The 23654-nt window shown below is 41.3% G+C and overlaps 2 protein-coding genes across 12 annotated transcripts in view; both read left to right on the top strand.

Moving 5' to 3' along the window:
• The window catches only part of LOC138748649 (carboxypeptidase A1-like), a 27773-nt gene extending 12473 nt beyond the window's left edge, over positions 1-15300 (top strand). For all 4 annotated transcript variants that reach the window (XM_069909189.1, XM_069909188.1, XM_069909187.1 and 1 more), the window contains 8 exons: positions 712-810; positions 3560-3661; positions 4647-4745; positions 5304-5414; positions 6993-7083; positions 10825-11024; positions 11958-12042; positions 12717-15300. In XM_069909189.1, the coding sequence (XP_069765290.1) occupies positions 712-810; positions 3560-3661; positions 4647-4745; positions 5304-5414; positions 6993-7083; positions 10825-11024; positions 11958-12042; positions 12717-12904 (975 nt within the window). In that variant the 3' untranslated portion in view covers positions 12905-15300. The remainder of the gene's footprint in view (positions 1-711; positions 811-3559; positions 3662-4646; positions 4746-5303; positions 5415-6992; positions 7084-10824; positions 11025-11957; positions 12043-12716) is intronic.
• Positions 15301-19305: 4005 nt separating this feature from the next.
• The window catches only part of nrf1 (nuclear respiratory factor 1), a 62290-nt gene continuing 57941 nt past the window's right edge, over positions 19306-23654 (top strand). For all 8 annotated transcript variants that reach the window (XM_069908897.1, XM_069908901.1, XM_069908900.1 and 5 more), the window contains exon 1: positions 19306-19383. The gene's annotated coding sequence lies outside the window, so the exon portion shown is untranslated. The remainder of the gene's footprint in view (positions 19384-23654) is intronic.

Consider the following 23654-nt stretch of genomic DNA (forward strand, 5'->3'; position numbering starts at 1 on the left):
ATTGCCACGAACCAGAGCGATGTTAGCGACAACAGCACATCGTGGCAGCAACCACTCTATTCTTCACCACCATCTTCCCCCGTTTGTGCCACCAACCACTCTCCCCCCGATCATGCCCCCTCCCCCACTTCAGCCAGGGGTCTCCCTGTGACACATGCACTCAAGCGCTGAGTAACTGAGTCAGCCCTTTCAAACCACCATAGCAGGACGCCCAGATAAGTTTTACGGGGTTCCTTGACCACCTCTGAGGTTGGGTTCTGATCAGGCTGTAGTTGGACTCTTTCAAATTGCCATGTATCTCAGTCAGTAACTGTGCTAATTTCCCAGTTAACCCTATTTTACTTGACAGTTTAGAAGGGCCAACAGAGTTGTGTAGTCCCTTGTAGTAATGTCACCTTATTCAAGAATCCCCCTGATGAAAACAGGAAGAAACTGTTTCCACTGGCAAGAGGATCATTAAACTTCTGGATCCTTGGGTGGGGGGTGGGGGGATTGGTCTGGCCAATCAATACAATTTAATATAAATATCTCACTGAGAAATGCCAGAATATAGTTGCTACAGAAAGATGTCGTAATTTAATACACAACATCAACAACCAGGCTTCAGCAAACAATTTGTCAAGTAAATGTATGCCTCGTAAATATGATGTTCAGATTAATCTGATCTTTCTCGAACATGTTTTTGGGAAATTGTCCAACTTTATTTTTCAGTCATTATTGGATAAAGAGCGCACAAGCACATTGATTTCTGAACTGAGATCAAATGGAACCTACAGCTTCAACTATAGGACCTATCACTCATTGAAAGAGGTGAGAAGTTGTCAGTGTTGGTAGGCCTGCTGTCAGCAAGCCATGTATCTTCCAGGATCCTATTATACTGCTAGACCTGTTTTGATGACTGTTCACAGGTTCGATGCCAGTCTGTTGTTACAAAGTAAAATGTGCCACAGGGTCTCTATAACATAATAATGGAATATTTGGGTATTGAGCCCCAAATGGGGGTAATTTTAAGAGAAGTATTTGAAGAGGAGAGAGAATGTAGGAATTCAGATGGGAAATTGCAGTGAAAATTTTAGAGATGATCAAAGGGAAGACCTTGCAGAATTGATGGAGAAGAGAGACCAGAGAAATATCTGAACACAAGGCTATGAACCAATATACATCACCAGGTGCAGGGGAATGGGTGAGAAGGACTTGGTGTTCATTCGAATGTGTTCAGCTGAGCTTTATAATATTTAGCAGTCTGTTCAGGATAGCATTGGATCATTGTGTCTAAAGGTTACAAAGACACGAGCAGACCTGGAGAATATCACAAAGACTAAAAGATTCAACCTTGTTGATGTGTAAAATATGGGGCAAGAAGCTCTGCTTGGGATCAAAGTGGTTATCAAGACTACCCTTAGAGAATGATCAAGGAGGTAATTGGTCGGTTGGTGAAGAATAGACTTCATGGTACATCGTGGTCCTATCCATGCATTTGATTAATCTGGGTTCCTTTAGATGTCTCATTTGAAGAGGACACAGGTAGAAATGTCAGGGTGATTATATCTCATCCTCTGACTTCATTCTGAAGCCTCCTCTCTCCTGAACAAGGAAGAGAACAAGGAAGTTACTTAGTTTAGAAAAATGCACTGTCCTCTGATGCTCATTTTCCCATCACTGTGTCTGGTTGCACACACAGTGTGACCAGCAGGGCACATAATAGCAGATAAATGACTCTCACATCATGTACAGGTAGTCCCTGACTTATGACCGTAATGGGGATCAAAGAATTGGCCATATCTCAGAATGGATGCAAGTTGGAATTGTGCCTGTAAATACCAAAGTCTTAAAGCAAACTTTTTAATTAAATCTTTTTTTCATTGTAGATTTGACGATAACTACTTAAAGTTTCCTGAATTTGTCAATCAACCTTAGCAAATCTTTTCACATTCTGGTCCATGGTTACCTCGTTGGTCAGTGTTTTGGGGTCCCAAGGCTGTGTACGACCATCTTGATTCCTGTGCGCATGCATGAGTCTTTGGTGTGCGCATGCACGAGCCTTTGGTGGGTTCCTGTATTGGAGTTCAATAGTGCTTGCTCGAGTGCATACGCCAACCAAAGACTCGCACATGAATCAAGATGGCCGCGCCCAACCCTAGGGCCTCGGAATGCTAATAGGGTGAATGCACACATCTTGGCTCTTACATGCCCTGTATCCCTATCATTGATAGTGAAATACAACATAAACTGTGTACATTTTTGTAGAGCGTGTCGAAAGAACCAAAGACTTGTTGATCCAAACCAAGGCTTTTATTAACTAAAAGACTGGAGCATATCACATGTAGGTCGACCAATGCAGAATGACCTGGTCTGGCTAGGAGCAATACTTTAAGACCTGCCAGTAGGTGTGGCTACACTCTCAGCCAATCACAGTCATCCTACACTACAATCTGTACATATACACATTGGTGATAGAATCTGTACTATTACAATTTTATTTATCTATCTAGAGATAAATCTCTCTAGAGAGAGATTCTCTCTCTCTCTCTCTCTCTCTCTCTCTCTCTCTCTCTCTCTCGATATGTAAGTCATAAGTATATTTATCTTCAGGTTGAAGTCACATGAATGCAAGTAGTTGCCATTCAAAATCTCCATTTCCAGAATGGACTGCAGAACCAAAACTTTCAGAGTGTTCTGGACCAGCTGAAAAATGTCAGATGGAATTTAATGCAGACAAGCTTGAGGTCTTGCAATTTGAAGGACAAACCAAAAGAGGACAGACATGACAAATGGTAGGGCCCTGAGGAGTGTAGTAGAACAGAGGGATCTGAGAATAAAGATATACAATTCTCTATAAGTGGTGTCACATGTTGTAAGAGGCATATTGATCTTAATAAATCGAACTATTGAGAATAGGAGTTTGGATGTTACGGTAAAGTTGTATAAGACATTGATGAGGCCAAATTTGGAATATTGTGTGCAGATTTGGTCACCTAACTACAGGAAAGATATCAATAAGATTGAAAGAGAGAAAATTCACTAGAATATTGCCTGGACTTCAGGAACTGAGTTACAGGGAAAAGTTAAACAAATTAGGACTTTATTCCCTGGAGTGTAAAAGAAGAGGAGATTTAAAAATATGAAGGGTATAGTCAGAGTAAATATAGGTAGGCTCTTTCCACTGAGGGTAGGTGAGATACAAACTAGAGGAGATAGATTAAGGGTGAAAGGGAAAAAGTTTAGGGGGAATATTAGGGGGAACTTCTTTACACAGTGGTGGGAGTGGTGAATGCAAGCTCAACTTTAACATTTTTAGAAGAATTTGGACAGGTATGTGGATGGGTGGGTAAGGAGGGCTATGAACTGATGCAGGACAGTGGGGGTAAGCAGAATAATAGTCTGCTACAGAATAAAAGGGTCACAGGGCCCTGTGCTGTACTGCTCTATGGATCTGACCTTGCCTCAGCTGTAGGGTTCATATTTCAACCTGACAACCATTTTTTTTAAATATGGTGCTGCATTACTATGTTATAAATGAGTGTTTGTTGTGATTTACATATTCCCTCTTCTTTCACAGATTTACAAGTGGATAAAGAATCTTGCTGCTGAAAACCCACATTTGGTCAGAAGAATGAGAATTGGTAGAAGTTCCCAAGGTCGGGCACTTCATGTCCTTAAGGTTAGTTAAATATGGAGACAGTGTACACTCCTGGAAGTATTTCCTACTCAGTAGTTGAAGGAAGTCCAATTGTGAAGACTCAAGATATCTCGTACTTCCATTGTAAAACGTTAATTTTTGAATGTCTTGTGGCTTCTGCTGGTCTTCCCAATATTTGTGGTTTCTTGTACTTTGCATCTGCACCTGCCTAAACATTTTCTGACCATGAGGTCTGTTCATAATCCATTTATTGTTCATAATCAAATATAGGTTTGAAAAGACTGAAACATTTAAAATGTCTGTATAATTGTATTAATTAATTCAAGTTAATAAGTTAGTGAAACACAAAGCCCCCCATACAATACATACAAGGAATAGGTATCAAACCCCCCCCCCCCCACAAACAAATGAAAGACTCATTTAGGGGGTTACTACCTTTGAAGAAGACCGCAGAGCCCACCTCACTGACAAAAGACAAAGGAGGAAAAACCCAACACCCAACCCCCAACCCACCAATTTTCCCTTGCAACCGCTGCAACCGTGCCTGCCTGTCCCGCATCGGACTTGTCAGTCACCAACGAGCCTGCAGCAGACATGGACATACCCCTCCATAAATCTTCGTCCGCGAAGCCAAGCCAAAGAAGAATTTTACCTAGACTACTTGCATAAGCCTGTAGATTATAAGATTGGAAGTCTTTGGTCCTTCCGATTTGCTACAATTTTTATTAATTGCTTACTCAGAGAAATAAGGATAACTTAGTTGGCACAATTTGTTGTACGTTACTGGTGTGTTATGCTCACTAGAATTTGCCTCATGTGTTCCATAATCCTCTCAGTCTGTTGGAACTTTTATGGAATGAGTACCAATGTGTGGATTGTTTTCTTGCCATTCTAATTGTTCTGTCTGAATTTAACCATTACCCCTTCTTTCATAGCACTTGTACACAATTAAACATGCACTGAAGTATACTCAATCTATATTGTTCTGTTTGTCTCATTGGGACAGTTCAGCACGGGTCGCAGGCGTCCTGCTGTGTGGATTGATGCTGGTATTCATGGCCGTGAGTGGATAGCACCTGCTGTGGCAATATGGATGGCAAAGAAGGCAAGTGGATTTCTGCAGCCCTTTCATTCACCAGATCATCCTGTCACATGCCTTAAGGTTTAACTCACTCCAATTCCTGCTGGTAAATGCAAGTAAAATACTCCAGTCTTAAATGAAAGGCCTTCTGTTAACTCTGCTTGTGCTAGCCGTTTGGCAAAGTTAGCCCCTCACCCAATTTTTACCCATAACCTTGTTAATCAGTTCCTCTTAAATATGGTTAATGGTTAGCATAGCAGTTCGCTTAGCATGGATAGTGTAGCGGTTACAGCACAAATTTTCAGGACTGGTGTTCGAATCTGGCACTGTCTGTAAGGAGTTTGTACGTTCTCCCCATGTCTGCTTGGGTTTTCCCGGGGGGTCTAGTCTCCACCCACCCTTCAAACCACAAGGGGTAATGGTTAAATTCAGACAGAAACAATTAGGAGTTGTAGGAACAATTGGGATGGCACGGCGTCATGCACAGGCAGAAGCAGAGAACCTGTAAGTGAACCAAACTGTATAAACATGTGAGAATCCTCAGGCATCTGAATGCTGTACTTCCTGCTTTTACATCCCTAGATTACCACTAACTATGGCAGTGACCCCTCCATCACATCACTGCTGAATAAAATGGATATCTTCATGGTGATCTTGGCAAACCCTGATGGTTATGTATATAGTCAAACTAAGGTATGTGAACCAAAGTTTCAGACCTTGCTATTTCATAGAATTGTAGAGCACAGAAATGGGCCCTTTTGGCCCACACAACTATGATGCTAATCTGCTAATCCTATTTGACCATGTTAGGCCCATATCCTTTATTCCTTACCTGTTCAAGTACCTGCCCAAATGCTTTTTAAACATAATAATTATATTTGCCTCCAACACCACTTCTAGAAGTTCATTCCAGATATTCACCACCCTGTTGAATGAAAAACGTACTCCTCAGATTTCTTTTAAATTTCTCCTCTCTAACCTTCAATCTGTGACTTCTCTATCTAGACTCTCATTCCTAGGAAAAAGATTCTCACACTTATCCTTTTCTACTCTCATAATGTTATAATCCTTTATAAGACCACCTCTCCAATCTATCTAATCTTTCCTTATAAATGCAGCACTCCATTCTGAACAACATCCTGTTGAATCTCTTCCTGCACTTTTTATTTGCTACCAAATCCTTCTTTTAGTGTGCAATTCTGGCAACCATAATTGTACATGACACTCTTAAGTGTGATCTAATCAATGCTATATCATGGTTTTGGACTGTTAAAGACTGAGGTATTGAGGTATAAAGGCAAGCAGACCAAATGCCCTTTTCACTAGCTCTAATGCACATATGTGCCACTTTCATGGAGCTATAGTCTTCCATCACAAGGTTTTAGTGTACATCACTGTGTCTCCAATGTCTGCCATTTTTGCATTTCTATACATCCTATCAGAATTTGACTAAATTTGATTCCATTTCATACTGATCTTTGCTCTTTCCTTCCTCAAATCAACAAAGACAACTGCAATATGCAAAAGTGCTAGATAACCTAGGAAGCAAAGGGATATGACCAATGTTTTGGGCTTGAACCCTCATCCACTCATCTCTTCCCACTAATAGCCCCCTTGGCATCTACCCTCATGACTGCAGTAAATGCTACATTTGCACTTCACTTCCTTCCTCGCCACCATTCGTGGCCCCAAACAGTCCTTACAAGTGAAACAACATTTCATTTGTGAATCTGCAGGGGTTACCTACTGCATCTAGTGCTCCCTCCCTCCTTTATCCATATAACTTATTGCCAGTTAGTCTCTGCTCCTCCCCCTTACCTCCAACCCTCACTGATTTACACAGGAACCTGCTTGCTTTTTGCTCCATACCTTGTTTAAGGGCTCAGGCACAAAACATTGGTTAGGTCCCTTTGCTTCCTATAGACACTGCATGATTTGCTGAGGTCCTCCAACACTTTTGTATATTGCACTGCAATCACAGTGTCTGCAGTCTTTCCTGTATTACAACAAAAACAACTGATTTTTGAGCACTGTTGGGTCAAATGCCTTGGTTCTGTGCATTATGGTTTCAGTAAAATAATTGTTGAATGGAATAAATGGAAACCTTCAATTAGGAAGAAAAACTACCAGTATATTAACATTTCAATAGAGGCAGTTTATTGACCTTTTATTGGCACTTTGAGCTGTAGATTAATCATCTCACTCTCAGAATACTGATGGAATGTGCATTTCCTGTAATATATGAATTAATAACAACATTTTGTAATCCAGAACCGCATGTGGCGGAAAACAATGTCCAAAACTCATGGAACTCATTGTTTTGGAGCTGATCCAAACCGGAATTTCAATGCAAACTTTGGAGGTGGGTAATTGCTTCTGATATTCTAAATTTTCAATTATTATTTGCATAATATCCCATGACTTCTGAACTCGGTCAAATTAGCCCGCTTTCAGGTTGTTCAATTCAAGAAAGTAAATAGCTTTGTACTGACTTCAGCTGATGCTTGGACTTAAATCTTCAACATCATATACATGAAATGATAAAGAGTCTGACACAGAGCCTGAAGAATGATGCAGAGCCTGATACAAAGCCCGAAGAAAGATACGAAGCCTGGTACAGAGCCCGAAGAAAGATACGGAGCCTGGTACAGAGCCCGAAGAACGATACGGAGCCTGGTACAGAGCCTGAAGAATGATACGGAGCCTGGTACAGAGCCCGAAGAACGATACGGAGCCTGGAACGGAGCCCGAAGAATGATACGGAGCCTGGTACGGAGCCCGAAGAACGATACGGAGCCCGAAGAACGATACGGAGCCCGAAGAACGATACGGAGCCCGAAGAACGATACGGAGCCCGAAGAACGATACGGAGCCCGAAGAACGATACGGAGCCCGAAGAACGATACGGAGCCCGAAGAACGATACGGAGCCCGAAGAACGATACGGAGCCCGGTACGGAGCCCGAAGAACGATACGGAGCCCGGTACGGAGCCCGAAGAACGATACGGAGCCCGGTACGGAGCCCGGAGAACGATACGGAGCCCGGAGAACGGTACGGAGCCCGGAGAACGATACGGAGCCCGGAGAACGATACGGAGCCCGGAGAACGATACGGAGCCCGGAGAACGATACGGAGCCCGGAGAACGATACGGAGCCCGGAGAACGATACGGAGCCCGGAGAACGATACGGAGCCCGGAGAACGATACGGAGCCCGGAGAACGATACGGAGCCCGGAGAACGATACGGAGCCCGGAGAACGATACGGAGCCCGGAGAACGATACGGAGCCCGGAGAACGATACGGAGCCCGGAGAACGATACGGAGCCCGGAGAACGATACGGAGCCCGGAGAACGATACGGAGCCCGGAGAACGATACGGAGCCCGGAGAACGATACGGAGCCCGGAGAACGATACGGAGCCCGGAGAACGATACGGAGCCCGGAGAACGATACGGAGCCCGGAGAACGATACGGAGCCCGGAGAACGATACGGAGCCCGGAGAACGATACGGAGCCCGGAGAACGATACGGAGCCCGGAGAACGATACGGAGCCCGGAGAACGATACGGAGCCCGGAGAACGATACGGAGCCCGGAGAACGATACGGAGCCCGAAGAACGATACGGAGCCTGATCCAGAGCCCGATCAATGATCCAAAGCCTGATACAGAGTCTGAAGAATGCCCACGTGATGATTGAAATTTCTGAAATTAGGAACAAATGATGGACAGGCTGTTTGACTTAAACTTACTAGTGCTTGTGTTTATGTTTAGCTCAGAGTTCAGGAGAGGATTTAAATAGGATTAGCCTTGAATTTGTTTTTGGTTTTGGTTAATAATTTGCCATGAGGACCTGCCTCATGACCTCTGAAACGCTATAATTAGAATCAAGAAAGGAGTTAAATGTGATTGCGACAGCTGTAGAGAGGTCTTTCTGCAGTCTGCCACAGGGGAGGACTTTGTCGGGTTACTCCTGAATCATGTTCTCCCAATGGCCCTGGAGCTGTTTCTCATATTGCATTATGGGCTTTGTTCATATCAGGGTTCACTGAGCATGAGTGGCACTGTACAATAATTCCAAACTACCAATGGATGTGGCCTTATTTGATGTTAAAAGCCTTTGACTCTGTCAATTGAGAGGGAACGTGACTACTCAACAATTTTTCTGAGTCCACTTTCAGTTCTATTCTGTTGGACAAATTGTGACTATAACCAATTAGTCTATAATAGTCTCAATTTCAAAGCTCTAATTACTTTCAGTTGGCTTTGGTTGCACAGGCCCTAACCAGACTACAGTATCAAATTGATGTTTTTCTGAGTCCATTACAGGAGGATGTTACTAGGAACAAAGGAAACAATTCAAGGATGTGCTGAAAACATCTTGAGGAAAGAAAGCATCCCCACCAACTCCTGGCACATGACCACTCAAAATGGAAAAAGAGCATTTGGGATGGCGCTAAGAAACTTGGATTGTTTGTCAGGAGCACATAGAAGGCCATCAAAAATTATGGAAGGAGCGAACCTCCTTTAATTTGTTGCTCAGATCCCACAGAACTGGAGCTGAAGCTCCAGTCATTCTTGGTTCTCTGTGATTAATTAAAAAGGAAGAGGATTTGGATAAGTATTTAGATTTTGGACTGGGTTGTGTGCAAAAAGGTGAGTGTTCTCTCTTCTGTTCATGTTCCTATTTTCTGAATTTCTTTTTTCACTGGTTCACAACTTGTTTGCTTTGTTCACTATGCCTTAACATCTTCCCTTTGCACTTGTCATCATCCCTTATTTAGAAGTTTCTTTGTTCTTGACGGAAGTTTGAGTTGGGTTCGAGTTTAAGGGCATCATGCCCTCTTCTTGTGGGAAATCTTATAAATGGAGTGTTAAATATCAATCCAGTCTTTGGAATTCTTGTAAGCATCCCACTACAACAGAATCAATAGCCTATTTGGCAGTCACATGGAATCAGATGGCTGGCAAATCAGAATTTATTGCCATGAACATGTCACGAAATTCATTGTTTTGCCACAGCATCACAGTGCAAACATTGATATAAACCACCTTACAAAATAAATAATAGATAATGTGAGAAAAAGTCAAAGAAAGGTGGTGTCTTTGGTTCATTGTTTATTCAGAAATTTAATGGTAGAGGGTAAGAAGCTGTCCCTTCTCCACTGAGTGCTTGTCTTCAGGCTCCTTTACCTTTTTCCTCAATGGTAGCAGAATGAAGGGGGCATGGTGGTGAGGCCTTTGAGGATAGAGGCTGCTTTCTTCAGTCACCACCTTTTGTCGATGGCCTCGATGGAAAGAAGACTGGTGTCTGATGTCGCAGGCCGAGTTAACAATCCTCTGGAGTTTTTTATTTTCCTGTCCTAAATATTGGCACTTCATTACCAGACAGTGATGCAACCAGCCAGAACACTCTTCACGGTGCACCTACAGAAATTTTCAAGAGCCTTCAGTGACATACTGAATCTCCTCAAAGTCCTCAAAAAGTATAGCCACTGGTGAGCCAATGGAAACTCCAAGGCAGATCCTCGGAGATGTTGACACCCAGTATTTTGAAGTTCTTGACCCTCTCCACTGCTGAGCCCTCAATGAGGACTGGTTAGTGTTCTGACTTCCTCCTGATGTCCACAATCATCTCCTTGGTTTTGCTAATGTTGAGTGCAAGATTGTTGGTGAGACGACCCCCCTCCCCTCAACTAGCTGATCTATCTCCCTCCTGTATGTTTCCTCATTGCCCTCTGTGATTTTCCCGACAGCCATGGTGTCAACGGCAAATTTGTAAATAGCATTTGAATTCTCCCTAGCCACACAATTATGGCTGTACAGTGAATAGAACATGCATCCTTAAGGTGCACTATTGTTGATTGTCAGTGAGGAGGAAACATCGTTTCCAATTCATATTGACTGTGGTCTTCAACGAGGAATTCAAGGATCCAGTTACAGAGCGGGGTGCAGAGGCCCAAGGTTTGGATCCACCACAGAGGGAATAATGGTGTTGAAGGCTGAGCTGCAGTCAATGAATTGCTGTATAGTTAAATATGAAAGGGATAAATTGGTTCAATAACCCCAGTGCAAAATGATAAAGGTTGTTTTTAATTGGCAGGAAGTGGAAGCAGCAGAGTTCCATGCTCAGAAAGTTATTGTGGACCATATGCACATTCTGAACCTGAGGTCAAAGCTATTGTCAATTTCATAAAGAAACATGGTCATTTCAGAGTTTTCATCACACTCCACAGCTACTACCAGCGTTTAATGTATCCATATGGATATACCCGGAAAACTCCTGAAAATGTCAAAGAACTGGTATGATTCTCTTTTTTTCATTAGTTCAGGGAAATTGTGTCACTTTGAAACTCGCTTTTTTAAAGCATTAATCAGAATGTAACAGGATTGGTTCACAAAACACTTAGTTTCATATGGGTTTGTGCTACAGTTCACCATAATCAATGGGAGTTTCAAGATGTGTCTCAGACAGTTCAAATACCAAGAAGTTCAGAAATCTAAAGGAAATCAGTTGTCCCAAACTTGCTGTCTGAACTTATATGTAAGATTGCTGAATTCCCAAGGGTATGCTGGGAAATCTCCCCATTAACCTTCAACAAATTAAACCTGAACAGAATCTTTGGTACGATCTGCTTAACAAAACGAGACTAAATTCTATTGCTAAAGCATGGATGATATTGTGGAATTTATTGACAGTCACAGTGGGGCAGACCATTTTGGTTGTTGCAAATATGACTATCAATTCTAGAATTCCCATTTTGATCTTGGATCTTTTATAATCCAGTCCTTACTTTTCTGGGAAGAAAAAGTACATAAAAATAAAAGCTTGCATGACTTTCTGATCTCCAAAGCACCTCAAAGCCAACAACGTGCTTTTGAGCTATTGGGATGTAGCAAACAGCCAATTTGTGTATCAGTAAAAGGTAATAATTTGATTTGATTTTGAACAATATTAATAATATGTATCAGCCACAGTATCTGGAAGAACTTTACTGTTCTTGCAGCAGTTTTTATATCCACCTGATAAATCAGTTAGAAACTTGCTTTAATCTATCTAAAAGAAAGCATCTCCAGCAACTCCATCAGTCTTAGAAGTGGTGCTTGAATCAACAATATTCTACCATCTTAGCTATAGCTAACAATTCACTAACTTTCTGAAGATATTGTTTATTCTGGAAATAAAACCAAGTCATTTCCGATACTGATGGTTTCTGTAACATCTCCCTGGTGCAGGATATGTTGGCTCGTGAGGCTACTGAAGCTCTCATCTCGCTGTATGGCACTCGATATACCTATGGAAGCATCATACAAATTATAAGTAAGTTGTGCATCAAGAACAATGATGGGCTTTACTTCATTTAAAAATTTGGAAAGTCTAGCTGCAACTGTAAGTTGGGTTCATGTAGTTCTTTTTATTTTAAAAAAAATGAAATTCTGGGCATGCTATTATCACAATTTCTTTCTGGGGTTCTGTAATGAACTTGGAAAATTTACCCTGACTTTGAGAATGGAATATAATATAGGGAAAGGAACACTTGCTTTCTCATGTTGGGTTTTGTCTTTCTCTAATAGCAAGAAACTAAAATTCTTTTTAAATCTGTAAACCCACCAAAGGACAAGTAGTTCTGACCTGTGGTTATACCCACTTATGGGAGTTGGCTTTAAATGACCTGGCCTTCTTGGATCAAACTCTAACCTGTTAATGCTGCATTATGTGTCGTGAGACACTCTATGATTATGCAAATAATGTCATTTTTACAAATTTATTTCCAATACAATTATAGTTACAAAAAATTTTCAGCATTTAGTTGGCTATTTCAGTCTTACACAAGTTTGATAGATATTAGATAGTTGAACTCCATGGTCATCACATTTGCTAATTTTCTTGATTAAAAACAGAAGGCTGGAGAAACTCAGCAGGTCAAACACTGTACTTTATATTAGCAAAGATAAAAATATATAACTAAGCACTATTTTTCTTCCCAACTTCAGATGAGACAAGTGGGAACAGCATTGACTGGAGCTATAACCAAGGGATTAAGTACTCGTATGCCTTTGAGCTGCGTGATGAAGGTCAATATGGCTTCGTGCTTCCACGGAGTCAGATTGTTCCAACAGCTGAAGAGACATGGTTGGCTGTAAAGATAATAATGGAGCATGCTTGCAATCACTTGCCTTGATATTTAGTATATTGCTCTGTTGATTTACAGTTGTGTAACTGTACTGTTCTTAAAGCCCTCTGCTTTATGGTTATATTTTTGTTATATTTACACCAAAGGGACTGCAAAAGATTTTTGACACCTTTGCCTTTAACATTTGCTATCAGTTTATAGGGGAAACCCCCCTTAGAATTTATAATGTGGTCCAATTTCAGTTTATTGGCTAGTTTAGGCTAAGAATTGATCCCTGTGCCAACATGCAACAGTCTCTACATTGCTCAGAGCTGACAGATTTATTCAAATTTTGGAGTGTTTGGTGATTTGGAGTGGTCTCTGTGAACCTTAAGTGATGAATAACTGAACCTTCAAGTCAGGTATTACTATGACCCAACCAGGTTAGTCCAATCCCTAAATTAGGGATTCCACAGATTGTTGAGTTTACTCTGATTCACAGATCTGGGTTTGCTCCACTTTCTGTGTGAGGGATTCCTCTAATCCTTGTGCAATGTTTTACTCTGACCACTGAATAATTTAACTCCTCAAAAGATTGATCCTCAACTGTTTGCCCAGAGAATGATCTTTGAGATAGGACACTTTCATTTTGTACATTGTGAGTAGTGGAGTTAATTCAGTTGTCCAAGAGTCAATATTATCCAGATTAAACTGACAGTATATTTAATCTTCTAGATTTAAACTGATAACAATTTTAGGTTCCGAATCTACCTCAGTCGCAATAAAGTAAACATTTAATCAAGAGTCACTTTACACCAAAGCAAAATTTATTCCAATCTCATCCTTGAAAGCTATGTGTTAATCTTAATGAAAGATTGCTCAAAAACGTTGTTTAGAGTTCAACATTAGTTAAAGGATTTATTTTATTATCAGGTTAAAAAATCTCTGTATTAGAGACAAAGCGCATTCACTGAGTTCACAGTGAATGTCTTCCGGATCAGATTATGAATTGAACTGGTGAATTTGTATTAAATTGTAGTCATTCAGGATGTAAACAGACCCATCCAAAGTACCACATCTGAGATGGCCAATTATCTATTTAACATATATTTCGGTGTATAAGTCAACTTGCAGATAAGATGGGTTCCCATTTTCAGCCTCATTTTTATTGTTTTATCATATATCTGGCATATAAGTTGACCCCTCAATTTTGTTTACAAGAAACATGCTGGAGACTGGTGTCCAGGCCTCCCAGCATCAGCGCAAACTTTGTTACAACACTGCAAACTTTGTTACAACACCCCAATTGCCAAATTAAAAAAATCTGTAAATTAAGAAAGTAAGTAAAAATAACAGGTTTAAAAAAAAAAACACCTTTGCTTCTGTCTGGAAAGATGCCAAATGGAGCTGGGTCCAAGTGGCTGCAGCCAGCAACAGCGACTCCATTCTGAACATTTGGTGCAGTGCCGTCCGCATTGAAGAAATTGCCTCGCTGCCAAGTGTGCTCGGTGCAGGAACCACGGCTATGTGTCATCTCCCAAGCAGGAGCAAGGACCTCAGACTCTACAATTGTAAAATGTCTGGGTGGGTTATGGCAGCATCCAGCGGCAGCGGGGAGGTGATTCAGGTAGTCTTATACACCGGATCTACACTAAATCGACTGCAAAAGATTTTTGACACCTTTTTTGTTTTAGTTGAATTTAAGAATTAATTTTTGTATCTGGTATTTAAGTTGACCCCTAATTTTAAAGTGCTCTTTGAGGTTTTCAAGACTCAACATATGCCGAAATATATGGTATATAAATCCCATTTCCCCCTTCTATGTCACAGCGTTTTCAAAGACATCCAAAAACTTAAATTTTGCTAGATTACTTGGCTGTAGCACCCTTTCATGCATTGTACTAGGTTGCTCAAATCCCCTACTCCTTGTCTTAAACCCAACTCCCTAATCATGCACATTTCTGCCAAGGGGAATTGTTCCTCCATATGCATGCTCCTCATAATTTTGTACATCTGTCAGGTTCACAACCCCTGCTCCAAGGAAAACAAACCGAGGCCATCCAGTGTCTCCTTGTAGTTGAAATGTTCCACACGAAACAGTATTTTGGTGAATCTCCTGTACGGTCTCGCCGGTATAATCATATCCTTCCTGTGGCAATCAGGATTCCATGTGCTGCTTCAACTATGACATAATTAATATTTTATATTTTGGTGCCATAACCTCCTTGATATTATAGTTTACTTGTATCTAAGGAATGGTATTTTTATTCTAATTTCATTCTTTAATTAATTAATGATCACCCCTTAAACATGGCTGAAATTTTCAAATCACAATATCATCCAAGACTCAAGTGTTCAAGAGAATCTTCAAACTCAATCTAAGAATCTTTTGCAATCTGAGCTATTGAAAATACTGTTATTGTCAACTGTATATTCATAATGTTTATTAAATATAGTACCATTTATTCAGGATATGACCTTAATTTGGGACCTCTAGTTTCTGACTGAATAATTCCATCTTTTTGCCAGCCTGTTATGAGCTTTATAAGTTTTTGTATATTTGCAGCTTGGGAGACTAGTCAGCATTCAGTTTCTTCCTCTCTGGTAATTTCAGATTTAATTTGTTTTTCATTTGCCACAAATTTTTTTTTAATCAAGTGCTGGTAATCCAAGATAAAAACAAAAAATGTTTTAAATCCCTTAGCAGGTTGGGTTTCTTCCACAGAAAGAGAAACTGAGTTAACGTTTCAGGCCAAAACAGGTTTTTTTAAAATCCGCAATGTCTCCCTACCCTGCTGAACTTTTTCCAGCAATTTTTGTCTGGACTAGGAGTTGTGGATACAGACCTGTGCCCAGGCTTTTTACTTAAGCTACATGGAACTCGACATCTCTACAAAAAAAAGGAATCTGATTTAGTGAAAAAACAACTCAATTCTTCAGCATTAAAACTCTTTTCATCCTACTGTGGCTGATGGAAATTTCACGATACCATCCTGAAATTACACAAGAGAAAGGTGATATCAACAGTTAGTGTTTTTTCAATGAAGTTCAGAAAGCTCTGGCAAAAAAACAAGTTGCTGGAGGATATCAGCAGGTTAGGTGGTGATGGTGGGATATGGAAAGTTGATGTTTTAGGTTGGGATCTTTCATCAAGACTGAATTGGAAAAGGAAGACAGCTGGTCAAGAGGAGGAGGTATGAGATAGAGGTCAGTAGGTGGACCAAGGAATGAATGATATAAGGCATGGTGGGGGTAGAGGAGGGTGGAGTTTGAAGATGGATGCAGGTGAGGTAATGGTGACAAATAAAAAGGGCAGATAAAGTCAATTTAGAAGGGGAGAAGGGAAGATATAGCTAACACAATGGCTACTAGTCCTGAATAAGGATGATACAGGTACAGGAAACTTGAGCAAAGATCAGGCTGGATAATGGTTCCCAATCTAAAACATTGACTGTCCATTTCTCTCCATGGATGATGTCTGACCTGCTGAGTCACTCCAGCCATCTTTGTTTTCAGTAATAATGGGGACCATTAGGAAGAGGCAAAGAACAGATAGAATCAGATAGGAAATTGGATAGTAGGAGGGGGATGAAAATGATTAATGGGGGCTGAGGGGTGGGTGTGAGAAAGAGGCATGATGGAAAGATAGAGGTGGATCAGAAGAGGAAAGAAATGTGAATGCAGGAAGTAAGGGATATCCAAAATTGGTAAATTCAGTGTTCATGCCATTGAATTATTGACTGCCCAGTAGAAATACAAGATGGTGATCCCAATGTGCCAGCAGAAAGCCCTGGTTGGGTCAGGAATAAAATAAACAAAATATAAGTGACAGAAATGTTCAAAATATACTGGGTGTATAGGTTAATTAGGTGTAAAGTCTCATGGGCTAAAATGGCCTGTTACTGTGCTGTATCTCTAAATTTAAATAATTTAGAAATCTTTGAAAAAAAATGTTGGAATACTCAGCAAGTCGGCCAGAATCTGTGGAAATAAAAACAGTTAATGTTTGAAGTGAGAGGCTGCTCATCAGAATTGGCATGTAAAATGAGTAGGATATGGTAAATGTAGTCAAAAATCTGAAAATTGAAATTTAAAGAAAAAGAGAAAATGCTCGAAACAGTCTAGCAGGCCGAAGAGTGGCTGTGGAAAGAAACAGAATTTCAGGTGAAGATCCAGTTCTAATTAAGAGTGGAACATTAGAAAAATACAAAGTCTGCAGATACTGGAATCTGGAACAAATCATTGCTGGAGGAATTCAATAGGCTCAACATTATCTATGGTTAGGTGAAATTAATCAGAACTGAGAATATGGAGAGAGGGGAACTAGCTATCTTTTTCACATCCACAATTTTGAGAGGCAGGTGTTGAAGCATATCAGCTCCTGTCTGAGACACAACATGGATCCATTCCAATTTCCCAATCGCGGAAATAGGAGCCATCACACTGGCTCTTCACTAAACTCTGGAACACATAGTCAGCAAAGATTAAGATGCTCTTTATTGGCTACAGTTCGGCATTCAACACATCCTTTAAAACTGATGACCAAACTGGGCCTCAGTACCCCATTGTGTTGTTAAATCCTGGATTTCCTTGCCTCCAGTCCACAACCAGTGTGGATCTCCACAATCTCCATCAGCACCGGTGCACCATAGGCCTGTGCTCTACTCGTTTTACACCTATGAAATGTGGCTCGGTTTGACAATGCCATTTACAAATTTGCTGAGTCATCTGTGGAAACAGGTGATGAGTCAGCATATTGGAAGAAGATTGAAAACTTGGCTGAATGGTGTACTAACAACAACCTCTCATTCAATGTCACCAAAACTAAGGAGCTGATTTTAGATTTTCAGGAAAGAAAAACCAGAGGTGTACGATCCTGTTATGATTGGAGAATCTTGGGAGTCATTATCTCAGAGGACCTATCTTAGATAAAAACATATCACCACTTCCTCGGGAGTTTGCGGAGATTCAATATGATATTGGAGATCTCTATAGATATGTAGTGGAAAATGTGCTGACTGGCTGAATCACGGCCTGTTATGGGTCTGCCAATACATCTGAGTGGAAAGCCCTGCAAAAGGTAGGGCTTTCCACTACAGGCAAAACACTCCCCACCATCAAGGTGGTGCCCATCAAGGTGCTCATTACAGGCAAAACACTCCCCATCATCAAGAACATCTATGTGGAACACTGCTGACAGAGAGTAGCAGCAATCTTCAAGAATCCACACCATCCATCAGGAAAGAGATAAAATGCCACAAGACTCATACCAGCAGGTTCAGGAACAGCTGCTACCCCTCCATTGTGAGATTCCTCAACGACACACAATCAGAGACTTATTTAAGGACTCCTCAGATTTATTGTCAGAGTACATACAAGACATCACATACAATCCTGACATTCTTTTTTCTACGAGCCAAGCAGAATTACCATTTACTGGTCATGCAAAATAAATGCACACTATGTAAAACATACATACACATATAAACAAATGTAAATAATTGACTGCAATATGGAGAGGAATCCAATTATTTACATTTGGTCCATCAAGTTTTCTCTGCCACTCCTCCATTCTCACCTCTCGTTCCAAATTCTGGCTTTTTTCCCATATCCCTTGATCCCTGTGATCAGGCCTCTTCAGCAGTATGTAGCAATGAATTCCACAAATCCACGACCCTCTGACTAAAGAAATTTCTCATCTGTGTTTTAAATGGTCTGCACGGTTTGCATAGCGGTTAGTGCAGCGCTGTTACAGCGCCAGCGCCCAGGATTGGGGATAGAATCCCGCACTGTCTGTAAGGAATTTGTACATTCGCCCCGTGTCTGTGTGAGTTTTACCCAGGGGTGCCAGTTTCTTCCCACCCTTCAAAATGTACCGGGGGGGGTTTAGGTCATTTGGGTGCAATTGTGCAGCACGGGGCTTGACACCCAAAAGGGCCTGTTGCCTCACTGTAGGTTGACATTTAATGTTTAAAAATTGATGAGAATGCAAGTCATCGTGGTTGAAGTAAAAACACAAGGCTGGAGAAACTCAGGTGGTCCAACTATATAAAGATACTTTATATAGCTTCATGAAGATATGAAAAATTGTCGACAGGTGCCTGTTTTAACCATTTGGCGGGGGTGGGGGGGGGGTTTGAGTGCCTGCAGACAATTCTCCTCATCTTAATGAAAGAAAGGCTCAAGCCCCAAAAGGTTGGGTTATGTACAGGTATGTCTTTGCTATATAAAGTACACTGTGTTTTGACATGGATGACATGAGAGGTGTAAAAAAAGTTTTGAACGGTTTTCTTTTGTAAATAATAAAGCATATTTTTGGATAATTTAAAAAATAAGGACAACTGCACTGAGTGAGCACAGGGCGGAACTGGTGCACGTGAGCGTCCTGGGCAAGGAGACGACGTCACCAGCACCGCCGCCGCGCGCAACGTTCGGCCTGAGAGAGAGAGAGAGAGAGAGAGAGAGGGGGGGGAGGAGGGGCGGGACAGTATCTGGCAGCGCAGACACACAGAGACCGAGTTCCAGGCCTTCGGCGCAGCCGCTCTAAGGTTAGTGCGCACCGCGCATTCTCCAAATTTCGGCCCTGGCGCAGTCGCAAATCGGCTCCCAAAAGCCGCCCGGTCGCACAAAGGGGTGTTTTACTTCATAAAAGGACGAGAAGGAGCCCCCCCAAAAGTGGCCTTTGCACGGCGGGGAAGGGCTGAAGCTGCAGCGGCAAGAGGGTGGAGGCCGCAGTGGGCCTGCCTGTTTGCCGGGCTGGATTTTGGCGGGACGAAGCCGGGCGGGGGGTGGGGGGGTCGGGTGGAATAAACTCTTGAGCATAGGGCCGGGAGCAAGGTTCCTGCGGTGTGGGCTCTGGGGTCCAAATTTCTGTGGAGGCATTTCCTGAAATGGTTAATGTTTCAGAATTCATTCTTGCAGCATCTCAGCTGTTAAATATTTCTCATCAAAATGGGTCCCAGGGTGGAATTCTTAAACAGTCCTGTATTTCAAGATTTGCTGAGTAATAATTCAACTGTTGTGTGTTTAAAGATCAATAACAAATCGTACAGATGGGCCTGCAATTTAACAGAATTGAAAAAAAATCAAGATTTATTGTGATTGATTATATGTGGCATAACTAGGCCGGGTGGGGGGGGGGGGCTCAATTTTGCTTTTAGTTCATGTTTTAACCCCTAGATTCCAACAGTGTCACCAAATTGTTGGACTCTGGCTTTAACTTACTCTTAATTTAGTCTATGTGTAGTCTGAGTCCAGCGCGTTCTTTGAATGAAGTGATAGGAGAAGGTATTCGGTTCAACAGTCAATTTATTACACAGCACAAGAATAAAACTTAACAGAGCTCTGGGTCAGTCTGTTAGTTCATAGGTCACCTGCCAGTGAGCTACTCCCCGAGACTGACCCCTATTGTCCAGTTGGCACAGTTTATATAGGTCAATCTTATCACACAGAACAAAAGTTGTTTTCCCTGCTAGATCTTTTTGCATAAGGGTTATCACAAGTCATCTCCTGTTTTGCAGATTTCTGGGGTGTAGCCTTCCCATGTTAATCCTCCAGGCCAGACTATCCTGTTGTTTAGATCTGAAATTAATTCATCCCCAGATATTTCTAATCACCATACGGTCCCTGTCTGGCCAATTTCTGCTGTTCTCTTTAACACCTCCTCGTGCCTTAATCTTCCTCCTAGACTGGTTTTCCATTCCCTTTGATTCTTGCGGGCCATTCTTTGCTCTGATCTGGCCTGTGTCTCCTGTGCTACTTCCCACCTCCTTCAGTTGAGCATTCCTCCTAAATCGTTTTATGCATATCCTCTCCCTGTATCTTGGGAGCAGCCAATTTTGCTCAGCCAACTTTGCTCCATGCTGTGATTGCCACTTAATCACATTCCTTTTTCCCTGAACCATGCAGTAAATATACACTTATTAATTAATCATTTATTTCATACTGTTTTTACCCCTAGATTCCAACATTCATTAGGGTAGAGTTGCAGGCTTTTACCATTATTCATTTTTAAAGTTTCATCTTTGTTAAAGCATTGTTATGCTTTTAAAGTGGTTGCAAAGAGTGGCATTTTTTTATCTGTGTTTTATTATTGTACTGGGTAATTTGAGACCATTTAAAAAAAAAAATCATCTGAGGAGTCCATGTGCTTTTGGGTTTTTTTTTGTCTATTGTTGGAGGAGTGGGGAAGGGTCTCAATAGAAGAAAATGCAAAGCTTTTCATCCAGTGTAGTGACCTCGCTCTCCTTCATCTGAAATTTGGAGATCTAATTTTTCTTGTGATGTGGACAGTCAATTTCTTCGATATAAAACTTGGATCTTGGAAGAATAGCACTGAAACAAGATAATAGAGAAGTAATAAGTGATGTGGAGGGTGTTTGGAAGCTAGTGACTGATAGAAAAGAATGTTTAAATAGGTACAGTTAAAGAAATGGTGGATCAACTAGGCCAAGCCCCAGGGAAAATCATCGGTAAAGAATTCCCGCAGAACCCTGAGTTGTTCCTGTTTGGAAACTGCACATAAGACAGAAGACTTACAATGAAGCTGTCCAAATTCAATTTGTGATGATCACGTTGGCAGTGGCCAGGAAGTGCATAGCAGTTACTTGGAAATCCGACTCCTACCTGAGCATCACACACTGGAATATGGTGTGTTCCCTTGGATAAAATCACTTATAATTTCAGGAATTACCTTCAAAAAAATTTGGCAGCCCTGTTTGAATTTCGTGGGAGCTATAAATAGACCATCGTGTCCTGCCTTGTCTGCCCACCCCTCCACCGCTTGGGAGGGTGGGGGGGGGTGGGGGTCCAACGTCCTGACCAGTCAAGAAACTGAAACAGCCTGTGCTCTGGCTGCTGTGCCGTGACAAACCCACCAAATCATCCCCTGTGTTTCTTCCCTTTGTTGTATATGTTTTTAAGTGTCCCGTGTATGTGTAGTTGCTAATACATTCAGTGTTAAATGGGGAGGAGTTGGATGGAAAGGAAATAGAAGATGCTTGAACTCTACAGAAACTATTATGATTACTGTAAATTGTCAGTGCTGACTATGTTAACATTGATGTTGATAACTGTTGGACTGGAAAATCATAAATAAAATATTTTTTAAAAATGGTGGATCCACTAAAAATCTTTTTATAAATGGGGTTAAACAGATTCCAGCAATTTAAATGCTGTTTAAGCAATAATTGTAACAATACCAGAAAAACTGTACTTATGAACTATATTAAAAATGTTGATGGAGTTCATGCATATCCAGGCTTGGTTTGCAGAACACCAAGTGCATGTACTGAAAACTTTTGAAAGTAACTATTTCAAGTTTTTATTGAGGAATTGTATTGTTCATTAAGTTTATTAAACATCTACATCTGGCATCTACATTATCTTCAATTTTACAAGTCTCTCAATGTGCTCATCAAAATAAACAATTGTAGGCCTTTAGTATACTGAACCATAACCTTAGTTGAAGTAGTTGAACATACATAGGCAGGAGAAAAAAAAAGTGGTGGTATTTAAGATGGGAACTAAAGGGCCACCAATACTACTTCGATTAAGGTACCCACACTTGATAACCCACAAGATACCACCACTCACTTGGCTATCCTGCAGAGTCTAGGCAGCAAGTCTCAGGAGTGCAATAAGGGCTATTAACATCTAGTCCTACATAATGTACCTGGAATAGTTCAGCTGGCCGAAGTTGAATTATTGAATTAGATGATTCAGAACAAAGCAGGAGTTTGAAACATTAACTCTGTAAGCCATAGTTTGAGTAAAATTCGGGTTGCCACTATATTTGAAGGATGAGCTCTCACTGAATAGAGAGGAGATATTCCAGGATTTTGACTGGGATGAAGTATCTCAGTTATAAGCAGGTTGGGTTTGTTTAACTTGGAACTGAAAAGGATGAGGGAGTCTGATAGTTAAGCAAAATTATGAGGTACATAAACAGGTAGATTGTAGAGGCATCAAAAACTAGAAGACATGGGTTTAATTAGAGATGAGATGTTTAAAGAAGCTCTGAGAAAGTTGTTTATTGTCATCTGATTGTACAAGTTCATCCTGACGAAATAGTGTTCTCTGGTCCTTGTGCAAAAACACAAGCAGACATAACACACGTACAGACAAACAATACATATGCAGTACAAGTATTTCATCTGTACAAATAAATAAATATTGCTTGTCATTCAGCATTCTCACTTCCTGAGGAAAGAAACTGTTCTGGCTCTGATACTCTTGAATCTCTTCCCCATCGAGAGCAGCTGAAAGATGCTGTGTGCAGGGTGGAAGGGGTCCTCAATGATTTTACATGTTCTCTTCAGACTGTGATCCCAGCAGATCATGCCAATGGTGGGGAGAGAGACTCCATTGATCCTCTCTGCCACTCTTATGGACAATTTCTCTGCAGCAACCATACCACACTGTGATGCAGCCAGCCAGGACCCTCTCAATAGAGCTCCTATAGAAGGTTAACATAATGGTGGCCGGTCGCCTTGCCTGCTTCAGTCACTGATCTGACAAGTGAGGAGATATTAAGTGAACTCCAAGGAATTTGGTTCCACTACAGAATTGTGGAGGATGGTCATTTCTGGTCTTCCTCAAGTCCATGATCATCATTTACACATTAAGACTCGGATTGTTACTCTCGCATGGAATCTGGTGTGGTGGTGGCAAGAGCTCTTACAACTTTTAAGTATGCAGTAACTTGCTAAGCAATAGAAGGCTTCAGACCAAGTGTTGGCAAATGAGATTAGTAAAGATGGATATGAGGTTGGCATGGACGTAGTATGCCAAAAGCCCTGGTTCTGTGCACGTGATTAAA

This window comes from Narcine bancroftii, chromosome 13 (assembly GCF_036971445.1).
Source record: "Narcine bancroftii isolate sNarBan1 chromosome 13, sNarBan1.hap1, whole genome shotgun sequence".
NCBI classification, from domain to species: domain Eukaryota; kingdom Metazoa; phylum Chordata; class Chondrichthyes; order Torpediniformes; family Narcinidae; genus Narcine; species Narcine bancroftii.